This window comes from Amblyomma maculatum, chromosome 10 (genome assembly GCF_055883805.1).
Source record: "Amblyomma maculatum isolate TAMU_Amacu chromosome 10, ASM5588380v1, whole genome shotgun sequence".
Taxonomy (NCBI): domain Eukaryota; kingdom Metazoa; phylum Arthropoda; class Arachnida; order Ixodida; family Ixodidae; genus Amblyomma; species Amblyomma maculatum.
Window position 1 is genome coordinate 6,515,655 of NC_139353.1, and position 14,722 is coordinate 6,530,376.

At 42.5% G+C, this 14,722-nt stretch overlaps 1 protein-coding gene across 4 annotated transcripts in view; it reads left to right on the top strand.

Annotated features, from left to right (window-relative positions):
• Window positions 1-278: 278 nt before the first annotated feature.
• Ranbp21 (exportin-5-like protein Ranbp21) overlaps window positions 279-14,722 on the top strand; it is a 56,455-nt gene continuing 42,011 nt past the window's right edge. Inside the window, exons 1-10 of one of the 4 annotated variants that reach the window (XM_084581844.1) lie at window positions 279-411; window positions 2,065-2,186; window positions 2,246-2,318; window positions 2,880-3,017; window positions 4,017-4,199; window positions 5,519-5,554; window positions 7,971-8,156; window positions 13,334-13,410; window positions 13,495-13,594; window positions 14,633-14,716. In XM_084581844.1, coding sequence (XP_084437970.1) covers window positions 2,259-2,318; window positions 2,880-3,017; window positions 4,017-4,199; window positions 5,519-5,554; window positions 7,971-8,156; window positions 13,334-13,410; window positions 13,495-13,594; window positions 14,633-14,716 — 864 coding nt within the window. In that variant the 5' untranslated portion in view covers window positions 279-411; window positions 2,065-2,186; window positions 2,246-2,258. Of the gene's footprint in view, window positions 412-453; window positions 735-835; window positions 1,089-2,064; window positions 2,187-2,245; window positions 2,319-2,879; window positions 3,018-4,016; window positions 4,200-5,518; window positions 5,555-7,970; window positions 8,157-13,333; window positions 13,411-13,494; window positions 13,595-14,632; window positions 14,717-14,722 lie in introns of those variants that run through there. The other 3 variants (XM_084581842.1, XM_084581845.1, XM_084581843.1) reach the window with 3 other exon arrangements.

The window sequence follows — 14,722 nt, forward strand, 5'->3', positions numbered from 1 at the left end:
CATATCGCTGACGTCGCTAAATGCTACTATCCGACATATGCTACCTCAAATTATTTCGACTCGTAGCATAAGATTGCTATGGCTATTTTTATCACAGGCAAGTAATCAAGTAACAAGAGGACTGCGAGCATATAATTTCACGCTTTTTCTTGTTCTTGGCACGCGTGGTGGATGCCCTCGCAAACCTCGCAAATGTTCGGTATAAGTGCACATGCAGCATATGTTATACATGTTGAGGTTTCCGAAATAAACGCAAATTATGGAGATCTGCATACGTTGCATACGCCTATTTTAGTGAACTTTATTAGCAGGATTTGCGACGTCGCCATCGCAATAGTACACGTAACTACACAGTAATGTAATATGTTGCAGCTGAAAACTGGCGTCATCGTGAGAATTGGATGAGCCGAGGTTTGGCTATTTTATTATGCATTCTTTGTTCTCCTTACAACACAGTGTCGTCAGAATCGACGTAGCTCATGTTACTTTCGGGCAACATTGTTAATGGCGTCTCTTTTGAGTACACAAAGCAAAGAATACCGAAACGGAGTTTAGCCGGTTTATCGTTTTTCTCGCCACTATGATGCTTTCAGCGGAGTAAACGAAATACTGGCCGACTGCACTCTCTCTTTAGGATGGCTGAAATTGAAGACGCTTGCAAAAACATCATCGCATGGGTGGAAGCCGCTGTGTCATTCACGACGTCGCCCGAGCTAAGAGCGGAGGCTTACAACGTTAGTTTCACTCGTCGTCTTTTTCGTTCGCTGCTGCTAAACTAAATTTATGAGCAGTTGTTTTATTACAGTAACAGCATTGTTGTATTCGAGTTGAGTAGGTGCATGTGTCGGTTGTTGGCGTGTGATATTCCATCGCTGTTTGAACTGTGCGTTCAACATAACGTAGTGTATTTGTCGAACGAACTGTTATAATGCTCAGTTTATTTTATTCTTTACTCTTCTTACTCTCCCGTGAAGGCTTGATGATTGCAAGCTTCATACATTTCTAACTATGCATTGCATATCTTTCTTTGGAACTGTGAGTGTGTGGGATTGAGCAGAAAACAACAGCTACAGGTGCTTGAAGAACAGGTCAGTTTTCTTACGTGAATGTGCAGTCAGTTTGCTTAGGGCTTTCATTTGTTGTTGTCCTCATAAAAAATGGTGCATATTCGCAAGGGAGGTTGGCCACGACCAGGCAGTGATTACAGTTTGAGATTCCATTGTGCAGAACTGAGGTTAGAAATTTGAGCAAATCCGGTTCACTGACAGTGATGGGTGAAAGTGGTGCATGGACTTGCTGAAATTAAATTTGTGAGATTAAAAAAATATAATAATAAATAAAAAGGAAAACGTAGTTAGGAATAACAAAAAGTATATAAAAATACAGGACAAATAATTATAACCAGTTATGATGGAAAACGTTTTGTGATATTCTAGAAGAAAATTTTGTACAAAAGAGCATACATTCCCATCTGCACGTCCCAGCATAGAAGCGCTAAGAGACGGAACAACAGCTTTAGTTGTCAGGTGATGACGTGGAACGCAGCACTTATCACTTTACAGATGCCTAGAAAAGTTTGCAAAATACCAGGTTTACAGAATGTTCGAATTTTTTCACTCTGTTGTGGCCAAGCATTTAGAAATAAATTATGTTGGTCACTGTTCAGGTCGGGGCCGTGTACATGAGTTGGCCAGCTCATGAGTTGCAAAGCACGAAAACTTTGTTCAAATTTTTGTCCTTAAAAAATTTTCGTCCTTTGACTACTTTTGTAGATGCCTATGCATCATGCTTATATGTCCATTGCCAGCTGTGCCCTCGTGAGCATGGTAGATATCATCATTTGGAATTATTTGCCACGTTATGTCCTCCATCAATTTGTGATGACTAGCCATAACTCCTTCCTTAAGTGGGCAAAGTTTCTCTCAAGTTTTTGCCTATAATGTTTTACCTGACCAGACAAACCATAGTTTGGATCGCATCAAAGTGTGCCAACAGCACATATTCTGTCTGGAGAATACCTGTGTATCCTTTCACACTTATACCTCACTCCACTATTCTTTCCAGGCCTATGAAAATTTCAAGGAAAACTCGCCACTCTGTGCCAAATGTGGCTTCGCTCTTGCTGCCAAGGGCAACCATGCGGTGGTGCGCCACATTGGCCTGCAGCTTGTGGAGCACTGTATCAAGTGAGCCTTGTTGAAACGAGAGGTTGCAGCACGATGGTTACACTGCTCTTGTCGTGCAGGCTTCGCTGGAACATGATTGCCATTGCTGACAAGCAGTTCATCAAAGAAAATGTCATGAAGATGATGGCAGAGGTGTGTTTGTAATCATTTACACTTGTGTCTGCCAGCTGAAAGTACTCACCTAAATGTAGAATATTGTATTTGAATGCTTTCTTGCCTTAAGTGTGACCACACATTCAAAGAACTTGCTGTATTCTGTTATATTGTGTTATTGAGCACATGGGGGGGGGGGGGGATACTTTACTGTACTGAAAGGAGTGTGTTCTGCTTGATATGGGTCATGGATCAGGTGCTTTATTCTACTGAGTTATAAATAACAACGCTTTGGTGCTTGTTGTGGCGATAAGTATGTGACAGCTATGGTTGGCACTGTTTCTCTTGAAACTTTTGAACTTCAAAGTTTTGTTAAAAAACTTATGTCTACTGTACATTGGATGTAGTAGAAGCCCTACCAAAAGATTAAATATAAGCATTAACAAGGTGCTCATGATAGTGAGATCAGCTGTGCTTGCCTCACTTGCAAAATGTTTTATATTACGTCACAAAATATTGTATTACAGGATTTATTGCAATTACTATATGTAGATATAGCAATGAGCTTTGCTCATTGTGCACAATCTGCATGCTTTGCAGGGTACGGAGCACCTACTTGCTGAGCAGGCACACATCAAGGATGCCCTTGCGAAGTTGCTCGTGGAAATGATCAAGCGCGAGTGGCCACAGCAGTGGCCGCTTCTCATGGATGAACTCAACAACCTGGCTATACTTGGTGTGAGTGCTTGCTGCAGGCTCTCAGACTGCCATTGCATGTCATGCATTGCAGCAAGTGCTGGCTGGTGCAAGAAACTAATCTACGGGGGGTTGGAGATAATGGGTCCACTCTTAGCCTTGGAATGTTTACACTGCATATGTTTCAAGGCATAAACTGGCAACCATGCCACCATCAAGGCAAAAATTTTCCTGTTTGTCCAAAAAATTCGCAGAAATGTCGACAGTCAAATTTCAGTCGCTTTTACAGCCTTGCTGCAGAAATACTGCGTGGTTATTTTCTGCTTTTCTCAATTTTTTTTTATATGTCTACAATATACATTCTCATTTGCTGTACCTTTTTTGTTTTGCTTTGCTGTCAGTGTTCAGTGAGAAAGAGTGCAACCTCAGCCCTCTTTTGTGGATTTTACTTCAGCTTCCTCGATTTGTTTCAAGTTGAAGTGAAAGAAACTTGAAAGCAAGAACATTTAGACATATGCTCACAAATAATAAAGGGCCAGCAATGTACTGCCTTAGAGGAAACGCAATTAGACAGGACTTGTTGATTGGTTTTTGTCTGACCAATTCCACTCAGTGGCAGTTGCTATATACCGTAATCTGTTCACACGCTTCACCAAATGATTTTAAAGATGCCAGTTTCATTATTTTGTGCTGTTAATAAATTTGAATTTATTTTACTACAGAATATACTACTCAACTCAGGGATACAGATTCAGTCGTGGCTGCAGCAGCCGTTTTTCGATGGAGGCAAAAAGCGAAGTGCCTGTGCACTGTGCAATGTCACTGCATGTTAAGGAACTCCAGGTAGTAGAAATCTTCGGAGCTTTCCACTACAGCATCCTTATAGCCTGAGTCGCATTGGGACGTTAACCCTATGCGCCAAACCAAACATATTTTATTTTACCTTAAAAATTTTTCAATATAGTGCTTTCATTCAATAGCGCCTATCTGGTTCGAAGCGAATCTTGTGTAAGTGGTCCAAGCGAGTGATGTCTCACGCAGGAGACCCAAAAGGAGCTGGTGCTGCTGACGTTCCTCCGACTTGCCGAGGATGTGGTTGACCTGCAGACTGTGCAGGGGCAACGTAGGCGAGACCTCTACCAGGCGCTTGTGGCCAACCTGCCAGCCATCTGCGGCTTTCTCGTGCGCACGCTTGACACTCACTACACCTGCTATCGAGACCTGGTGAGCCACATAATTTGTTTTTGGAATACTTCTTCAGGCCATTTTCAATAAATGGGAAATCGTTAGTTTAACCATTTTTTAACTGAAAGATGACTACTTAGAAAGCACAAGGAGAAACAACCACATGGTACCATTGGGATCCAAACCCACAACCTCCAAACATCACGTGCGACGCTCTACCGAATAGGCTAAGGCAACAGCTGTTCAGTCTCCTACATTTGAGGGTAGCACCACCTCTGATCATGGGGATAGAAATGGGAATGTTCGACACTACTAATTTTCCATTGATCATCACCCCAAATTAAAAAGAAAGCTGGTGATGGAATCATTCTCTTAGGCTGTCCTTGGCTTGAGCGACTGTTAGCTTTCTTCTTACGCATGTTGTCACGAGTGTTCTAGTTTCTGATCCTTGTGTGCATAATATGCATGAGTTATTCAGCTGACTGTTATAGTATCAGTAGGTGCATGAGGCTCGCGAAATGGTTGCTGAGCCTTGGTTTAAGCAAAAATTCAGGTGCATATCAGAATGTTGGTCAGCTGAGCAAAGTTTGCGCAATAGGCATGGCCTAAAAAAGTTTTCTTTGATGATGCTTGCACTTATGGGGAGGTATGTAGTTGGCTAACAGGAAGAGTTGAACGTAAACAGAGGACATCGCAGAGTGCTTGGAAAGGAAAATAATAGTTGTGCTATTAAGAGATGGGAAGAGAGCAGAATGGGTCCAGGAGCAAATGGGAGTTATCAACATCCTAGTTGAAGTCTAGAAGAAAGGGGCAGGACATGTAATGGGAAAGCAAGATAGCCAGTGATCTTTAAGAGTAGCAGGCTGGATTTGGAGAGAAGGCGCACATAGGAAGGGGCGCTGAAAGGTCATGCGGGAGGATGAATATAGGAAATTTCCCAGGATGGGATGACTGCACCTAGCACTGGACAGCTGGACAGGGTTGATAGGAGAAATAGTACATACATATGGTGGTTGATGATATGACTATGATGATGAATTTCAGAGAACAGCATCCACGAGCACTTACCTTCTTCAGTGGAAAAACTGCCCAACTCTTTCAGTGCCCAGACTTGCTCTACCTTTAAGCCTACTACCTAAATCACAACAATGTGGTTCCTCATGGCTTCCCTCTACATACAGATAATGATTTACTGTAGTATTTTGAAATGCCAGTAGCCAGCAGTTACTATGTAGCAATGCCTTATCTCACTGCTTATCCTTCTTTTTCAACCTGCACACATGGCACCACATTAGTGTGCTTTCAGAAAGTACTGATCGGCAGTGAGTGGTTCTCTTCATCTGTGTGAATTTTTGCAGAGGAACAACCAGAACGCTGGGGAAAACGACCGGGAGGTCAGTACCTGTGCTTTTTCAGTACAGCATCTATACTCTAGGTTTTGCAGAGGCATATTTTCACATTTGTTTTTTCACCTTTTGTAAGAGGATTGAAATGCAGCTGCTGCTGGAAGTCAAATTCCTTCTTTAATCTGCATAATGGGTGATGGAAGAACACTGGGGCAACCCTGACTTTGCCCTAAGCATTCAGCACTTTTGGGCCAGAACTTTGAGTTTATCCCTCATTTTGCTGCAAAATGGGTGCATCAGAGCAACAGAGGGTGCAGGGTACATATGTCATGCAATTCTGCTGGCATGTTTGGTCAGCAGCAACATGGTTCCAAGTGAGATTCTGGGCTCAAAGGGGAGCGGAAGTGCTTTCTTTATTCTTGTGCCATGCGTGCATTTGTGAGGAAAGCGTACTCAGCGGAGCCTACTTCGAAGCATTTATTGCAGTTCGGAAGTACGTAAGGTGCACTATCAGCGGGCTCTTTGCCCTTTTTGGAAGCAGATAATGTGAGGTTCCTCAGCACATCACTACTTTGCTGTGTCAGACGTTGAAAGGGGACAGCCTGATCTCAAGTGTAATTTGCCCTTTTCATGCTGTTCCATACAGTGAAGAAGTGCTGGAAGTGATTGCAGTGAAAGCACACTGCTTAGCGTTATGGTCCCTGTATATGACACTCGCATCACTTGTTTGCTCTCTGTAGGGTAAGGAGGAAGAAGGAAACTGAGGTTTCATAAAGAGGTGTGCGTACTCTTCTACAACATTGTCCGTTAAGTCCAAATGGAGTTCATGACCATTTATTATTTTAGCTTTGCATACTGCATTACTATTTGAAATGCATGTTTCATGGCCAGAAAAAAAAAAAAAAGGAAGAAACGAAGTTTAAATTTTGGTGCTGTTACCTTCTTAACAATACATGGAAAACTTAACTGTGTAACTAAGCAATCTGAGAGTCGTCAGGATCTGCTGCCTTAAGGGAACAGGGTAGGCCCTTCTTCTCATGATCTGCTGGGTTTAGAGAATTCACCCTGGTATCATCGTAATCAGCAATCTGAGGTAGTAGTACTGAGCCAGGATTATTGTCGTTGGATTTTTTGTTTGCATTTTTTTTACTAGGGCTACCAAGTTATAAAGCCGCAGTCTGCAGTAAATTACCTTTAAATTGAAATTCCTTCCATCAATGCTGATAATTCTGGTTCAGTAGACTCTCTGTAGTGTTTTTCTCAATAGCTCTAAATTTGTATACTCCTCGCTCCAGTAGTTTCTGAAAAAAAAAGGGGGGGGGGGTCAAATGCAGCAAAATTTTATGTTTTGAGATACTTGCCTTTGATGTTAAAGAAAGAGCTTTATTACAATACAGCACTTTAGAAATACATGCTGATGAATTTTTTTAATAGCCACCAACTTGTTGGTTTTTTTCCATTGTCAATACTTCTTTTCTGTGCTAGTGACCGTGTCGTGTATCCCTCCTCATGAAGTATATATTTGCCATCAGTCAGCTTCACATAACCAGTGGACTGTGAACTGCCCTGCAGGAATTCTGAATGACCTCAAATGTCAGCTCGAGCCATGTTGCTCGATGTTTTCCGTTTGGATGTCTTGAACCGGTGCACTGAGAAGCACTTTAAACATTGCTGGGAAAGCGTGCAAGCAACTCCTTGTTATGTAGTCTTCAACCAGATGCAAATCCTTACCGCCTGCATTACACGAGCAGCTTTTGGCCACGGCACACGAGAGAAGGTTAATGTCAATTATGCCATTGCCAGGCTCACGGACATTTGTCTTCATGGTCTCCATGCGCCCCGCCGAGCGTGAAAGCTTCGATGCAGACGCATGCGGTGACCGCGGCGTCCACCGCTATGTTGTGTTGCGAAGATTTGGTGTTATTGCTGATCGACGTATGCCAGTTTCCATGCAAGCGTTGTCTTCTAAACTATTTTGTTGCCTTTTTCATTGGATAAGTGCTAAATATTGAGCTTCAAAATAAAAAAAAATGTTGGTTGCCCACAAAAACACGCTGAAGCACGAGCAAACTACCTCGAGTTGCGAGTAATCCAGCTGCATCTGAATATTTGTTTGACTAAACAAAATATGCTAGCTAGTTTTTCATTGTTGTCAGATGAGTGACAACCATCCCGCCAAACATGAACAAAATAGGCGCAGACTTATTTTCATTTTTCCCCCAGGTTAAGATAGGCGCAGATCTCAAGCAGGTGTCAAAGGGGGCGTGGCTAGTTTCCACCTAGGTTTTGAAAAATGTCGATTCCGGAGTAAATATTTCGCGTGTGCATAACTGAACGGCTGGACTATGTAAAAGATAGAATAGGGGTTTTAAATTACACAAAAATCAAAAATCTCTTTTTTTTTTATTTTGCGTACCCTGTTTGCTTAATTGATTACTTTGTGCCGGGGCACTTGGCTTCACAGTTGGCACTTCACCGGCAGCTGACAGAGACCACCCTGCTCACCATGGCTGGCTTTGTGGAGTGGATACCCTTGACAGAAGTGATGGGCTCAGACGGATTGCTGCCGCGTATCTTCTGCTTCCTGCTTTCGGATGTGAACCTCCGCGTCCAGGCCGCTGAGTGCCTCCTACAAGTGCTCAGCCGCAAGGTCTGAAATTCACTTATGCAAATGATAGCCAGTGCAGAAATGTCCATCTAAAGTATAAATACATTTGAACAAAGACTTGTGCACCATTCCCCTCAGTGGTAGTTTGCACTATGTTGGTCTTTTTTTACATGATACTGTGACAGCACCTCCTTTGCCTATGTCACAACTGTAAAATAATGCTACAAACAGACTTGCTTGATGCCTGGTGCAGCTTTATAAATTATTTTGTATTTTTAGCTTGTGAATAAAGTTAAATGTAGTCAAAGGAGGATTAAAGTGGCAGTTGTGAGGTTACAGCCACTGTTTTTTTTTTTTTTTTTTTTTTTTTTTTGTCATGTTTGAAGCTGAATGAAATTTGCTATGCCTTTCTTGCTGGCTTGCATGGTTGGCTTGGCACAAATGATTGTTTGCTCCTGCTGCTTCTGTTTGAAAGTGACAGATGTCGACACAGGGGCTCGACATTTTGCTTAATAATATAATTCATACTAGTCTGTAAATCATCTACTGCAAGATCTTTAAAGTGTGCTTTGTTGAGGCTAGACTTTCATGTGTGTATAGAAAATGACAGCACTGAGCAAAAATGTCCGGCTCATGGAGCTGTTCGAGACATTTGCCATTTGCCATATATTGGGTGTATTTTTATCTGTTTACAGATTGTTATTTTAAACCCTGCGAGAGGTACATTGGTGTGGTTTGCGCAGGTGGATTGTACAGCAAGGCAGACATCATTTTTGTGGTAGAGCTCAGTGAAGAAATGATAAATTATAACTAAAGTTAATTGATAACCTGTTTACTTTGTGTTTTTAAGCCAACATTACATTAAGAAATTCAGGGCTGCCAAAGTGGAACCTGAGTCCAGTTTTTAAATTTTTTTATTATCCATTTCAAAATATTTAAAGGCCCACTGTCAACCCTCTGGTTAAGAATATTTTCCTCCCCGGTTACTGTTAGGCTTCGCCCCCAGAATGCAAGGCTGCAAAAAATGTTTTAAAAAGAGTCATTAATAACGCAGCTACAGCCACCGCAATCAATCAGTTTTGCGTTTCCCTCTCCTTCCGTTCCCTCTCAAATGTTTTTCACTCTCCTGCCCGGTTGTCTAGCTTCCGCAAGCTAAATTCCCCTTCCTCCTCCGCATTTGGAGGGAGGTGGGGCATCTCCTAAAAAGGAGAGAAAACGAGAGGTCCTGCCGGAGTGAAAGCGAGAGAATGAAATGGGGGCGAGGGAAAAGCGTGCAGCGAGCGGTGAACACAATTAGTGGTGTGCACCCATCCTTCACCTGTCAGTCAGCAAGACGGACCAATGGATGTCGTTGTGATCCTGCTGTCAGCCTCGTGGCTTGACGGGCCAGCGTAGAGTAAGAAAGCTGGTTTCCCAAAGGAGAGCATGAGAGAGCTTTGCTTTGTATTTTTGCTGCTTTGTGGCATCTATCTCCGGTACCTGATCGAAGCATAGGGCTCCTTTGCTTAAAAAGTCGTACCCTGGACAGTGGCTGTTTAAGTAAAAAATATGCATATTTTTAGCTCGCAAGTTGGCTTCCTGCAAGTTGGCTTCCTGCAATGCACATTTTTAAAATTGTGCCTCTGGGCATAGTATTGTCGCGAAAACTACATTAACTGCTTCTATGGCATAAGCTAGACAAATGGGTTCCATATTTGCTGTATTAGAAATGTCAGCGACATCATTTTAAAGTTATTCGTTTTTGGAAGCCAGCTTTAAAAGCTAAAAATTGGGCATTTTTGACAATAGCTATTTCGAACTGTAATGCCGATAAAGAAAATTTTAGAAACTAGACTGTTTTTATGTCGTCAGCCTTCAATTCTTTCATATAATGTTGACCCTTAAAATCAGAAGTAAAAAAATTGATTAGCTAACTTTAGTTAATTAATTGTTCACCACTGAGTTCTGTCAAGCATATAATGTCTGCCTTGCTGTACAATCCACCTGAATAGGTTGCACCAAATTATATCTTGCAGGGTTGAAAATAACTATATCTGTAAAGGTTAAAATAAATCGCAGGGTATATATTTCTTGAGGCTTTTAGATGTGCCACTTTTACTTGTCTTAAAAGGCCAGCTTCAACGAAATTTCACATTGGCCACAATGTCTGTAATGTATTTGGTGAATCCTAGAATGGTTCACAACATGGTTTTATGCTTCTCAGAAAAGTAGTTTCGTTCTTCAAAGTGTTTTGAAAGCTACGTAGCAGACGACGCATGCACCGGTGGCATGTCGCGGAGTTGGGGAACTTACCGGATATGAAGTACGAACAGGCACTGAAGAAATGTCTTCAAGTAGGGCCTGTTGTGGGTGAATGGACTTTGCACTGCTTGCAGAAAAAAACTGGAGGCTGAGATGCGGCTTGAAGGTCCTATGTTTGTAGCAGTGATGAATGTTTTATAATTTCCCAGCATGATTCCCAGCATGATTTCTCTTTGTCTCGTCTTTTTGCGCAATATACATTACTGTCCATCATGATTTCCATGCTGAAACATGTAGTCGTTGGGGGGAATAAATGGGCATGATGGGCAATGTGCTTCCCATGTACTTCAGAAGTACAGAAACCACAGGGTAAGCAAATTCTGGTCTGTGTCGGTGGTTGGCATCCGTTTGCAGAGCTGTAACTCATTAGACCGGAGTTCGCATTCGTTACAGCACTCAAATATAATGCTTGCCCACTTGCTGCGGTTCGTATAAGCAACAGAAAGATGCTCAAATGCAGTAACTACAGCGTCCAAGGGTCTGATTGTGTCCCTTTCTACATCATTTCCAGCTCTGAGTAATGGTCGCTTTTCTACTAGTTTCAGTTTAAAAAAAAAACTTGTTTTTGTAAGCGATTCCGGAAACACTTGTTTCAATATGAATTCCATATTTTCATTTTGCAGTCAAACCTCGATATAATTAACACTGATATTATGGATTATTGGTCGTATCGAACTGCTGTTAAATATTTGCAACGAAAACATATAATTTCTACTTTATATGTCGAACATGGTTTCACCATTGAAAGGGTATATCGAACTCCCATTGCCAAGCAGCGTGCACTTGTATTCAGGTGGTAGGATTCACCACAGTACACATGGGACTGGTGGTGGTGCGGCGAGTCTTCGTGCGAAGGTTTGCACTTTGTAGTGTTTTTATCTTGCATTCACCAACTGCGCTGTAGAAGATACTGCGGCATAAATGTTTGTTAATGCGGTGCACGGCACGAGTGCATGGCGTTCGAACATGTCTGTAGCACTATGGAAGCAGCGGCATAGGCAGTTGTTGCCTGGTAGCCATCAGTGTGCTCGTTCCGGCTGTCACAGAGAAGGGGAAAATGTAAGACACTGTGTGTCTGTGTCTGTGTGTTGTCTCTGTTGCGCGTAAATTTTTTTTCAAAAATTTTCAGGGGAAAATGATGGTAGCTTTTGCTCTGGCATACTGTTTTACACACCATGTGCTGTAGAGTAGAAAAGCCACCCTAGCTGGCTCTTGGTCTGACGGTGTCGTTCTTGGTTAGCCACGTTGTTCGGAGAAGCCAAACTGTCTGGCGATTGGTTATTTTTGGTCTCTGGAACAGCCGCGAGTGTGTTAAAAATTGTAGACAAATGTGGAAAAAGGTGTTCACATTTCTCTAATAAGGGTTGCCTAAGTTTCTGTCCCTTCAGTGACTACACCACGCTGCTTTTACATTCTTTTATTTTGAAATTTTGTTTCAAATTTGGCTATACTATTAAACTATTTTATATTTTAAATCGTGCACTCTAACGAGATTTGAAGAATGAGTGAAAAAGAGAGTAACACAACAAGGAGGCACAGCAAAGGCAGCCATCGTTTGCTTAGGGGGCAACCCTTATGCAAGCAAAGGTGACGTGCACAAGAGTTTTGATGTCTGTGGGTTCACAAACACTTCCGTTTGAAAACTTTACGGGCCTGCCTGTCGAGGCAAAAGAAATTTTTCCTGTGGCAGCGATGGTGTACTCACGAGGGATGTGCTGGGCCATCGCACACCGGCTCAGTAAACACACACGTTCCTTGATCTCGTTGGTGAAAGAGAAAACTTTGCAAGTGAGCCGCGAGCGGTATCACACCTGCAGCTGGAGCGCATTGACACTAGGAATCAAGCATCTGTATTGCCTCAACTTGCTATATTGCTGTAGAGCGCTCGCTCATAGCCCAGTCCAAATGTTGAGCCCATCCTACCGACAAGCAGATTGTTCCATTTGTTTAAATTTTGTGACTACCTCACAGCTAATGCAAAACCTCTATGTCAGCGATTCAGCAACAAAGGTGATGGCCAAGATGATGCACGTTGAGGCGAAGACAGAACTCTGGGGGGGGGGGGGGGGGGGGGGGGGGGGAGGGAGGGGCTATGTGACAAACTGGAAATGGCCATTCAGAATCTGACTGGCTAATTGCGCATGTGCTTCCAGGCTAGCAAGGTTTTCTATTTCAGCAAATCCAAGCGACAGGGCAAACAGCACATGCATTTCTCTTTGCGCTGCGCTTGCCACCGTCTCATTCATATGAGTTTTTGTGTACATGGAGCTCAGCCTTGACTACTCTCTCGACGTACTACAAGAAAATACTTCTTTTACATTAATAAAAATTTCATTGTAGTTGACCTTTAACATGCTTTTTGTTTAATGAACCATGCCGAATGCACTAGATCCAGATCAAAATTTCAACACTCAAACGAAGGTTGAACAGAAGGCATTGTTTGCAGCTTACAGCCCACCGTGTGTTTTGAAAGTTAACCTGCGGGAGACTGTTGTAGTAGTGAAACCCATGGAATATTGTTTCTGTATGAAAATATAATATGCAATTATTTTCATATAGTAGTGATGGGCCGTGACTATGTATGTGAAGTTGATCAAATAATTTACGTGATTAAATGTAAAGCTCGTCATTGTGATACCTTGTCCTTGAAAGGAAATACTACTTGTCGATATTCATATACCAGCAGTTAAGGGCCTGTCAAGCTGTATATGGTTTTGACCACTTTTCATGTCTGTTGGAACAAATAAAGCTTTACTTTAACTTCAGACTGCTGATGACAGGAGCAAGACAGTACTGAATGAAATAACTGTTTATGTTTCTGCGACCTTGACAGATGCATTATAACTTTGCTGGTTTCTGCACTGTTTTAAAAGATTGTATCCTCACGATGCCTTTTCAAATTTTCATCCTAATTGCAGGGGAAGCCTGACGAGCGGAAGCTGCTGCTGACACTCTTCAACCAGCACACACTGGACACCATCATTGTCGCGCTGAAGTGAGAGAGCGAGTTGCAATTCTTTTGACTGGGGCTCCTAACCTCTTCGTTTGCTTTTCCTTGTGCCATCCTTTCTCCCCGCAGGGCTGCATCTAACGAGCCTTTGAATGAAGCCTCCTTTCTCTTTCTGAAGAAGTTGTGCTCAGTTACTGCGAACCTTGGGCAGAACTGTCTAACACACTGGGTGAGTGAAGCTTGGAGCAACGTCTCTTCACATCAGCATGTTTGTTGTGTTGGATGTATACTGAGGAGGGCAAAATGAGAAGATAATGCACTAGAATGTGGGGTACACTAGAACTTTTGAGTCCTTATTTGAACGTGAACAACCAAGTGCATGCATTTCTCACTGAAGCTTTGTTTGCATCGACGTGCGCTTCACTGTGGGCAGACTGTTGCGCAGGAAATTTCATGTTGCGATGATCATTTTAGAGGCTGCGTAAGCATTCTTTTCATTGGTGGCAGAGTTATACGTAGTAGGGTTCTGTAACTGGGGTCATTGCAGGCATAGTGCTTTTAGACTCTTGAACTTGGAGATGGCATCTTGCGTTTAACGGATACTTCGGATGGGCCTTTGTGCTGACTAACTTGGCCACTGCTGTAAAGCCCTGTTTTACCCTGACCAGTTTCAATTTGCTGGTGCCACAGTCGAATACATACAGCAGTCCACTGTGAGGAAAGTGCTTTTGTGCATGTGCGGAAGGCTGCATCGTGTTAGCTGAGCTAGGCCATGGCAACTGCATTCATAGATGGTTGGTAGATGGTTGTGAAACATGTTGACTCAGCATGCATCTGAGTACCTTTGCACTCTATATTGAGTGTGCTGGTTCCTGCCTACTTCCTCTTTCACTATACATTACTGAACTGTGATTGCTGAATCAGCAAGTCCGATCTTGTGCTTTTTCACATCTGTGGAATGCCATAATGCATACAGTTAGGCAGAATGTTTCAACCAAAATTCGTAGATGACTGCAGAATGACTTCAGGATCACGAAAGTGAAAAAGATAAAAAATCAAAATTTTCAAATCAATTTTTGCTCGCAGATGTGCAGGTCCCTCTTGACTGGGGCACTGACCACTTTGATATGATCACACCTACTAATCTCCCAATTTCTTTCATCGATAGTTTGATTTCAGACTTGTAGTGCTTGGAATTCATGGCATAAAATGGCCTAAAATAGGGTCTTTCTTTTTTTTAATTTTTTGCCACTCGAATCTTTTTCAGAACTTAGAAGCTGAGCGGCCATCCTTAGAACTTTTCCAAGCCTACCTGGACGTCCTGTTGTCCCTAATGCAGCATCCAAGTCAAGTAAGT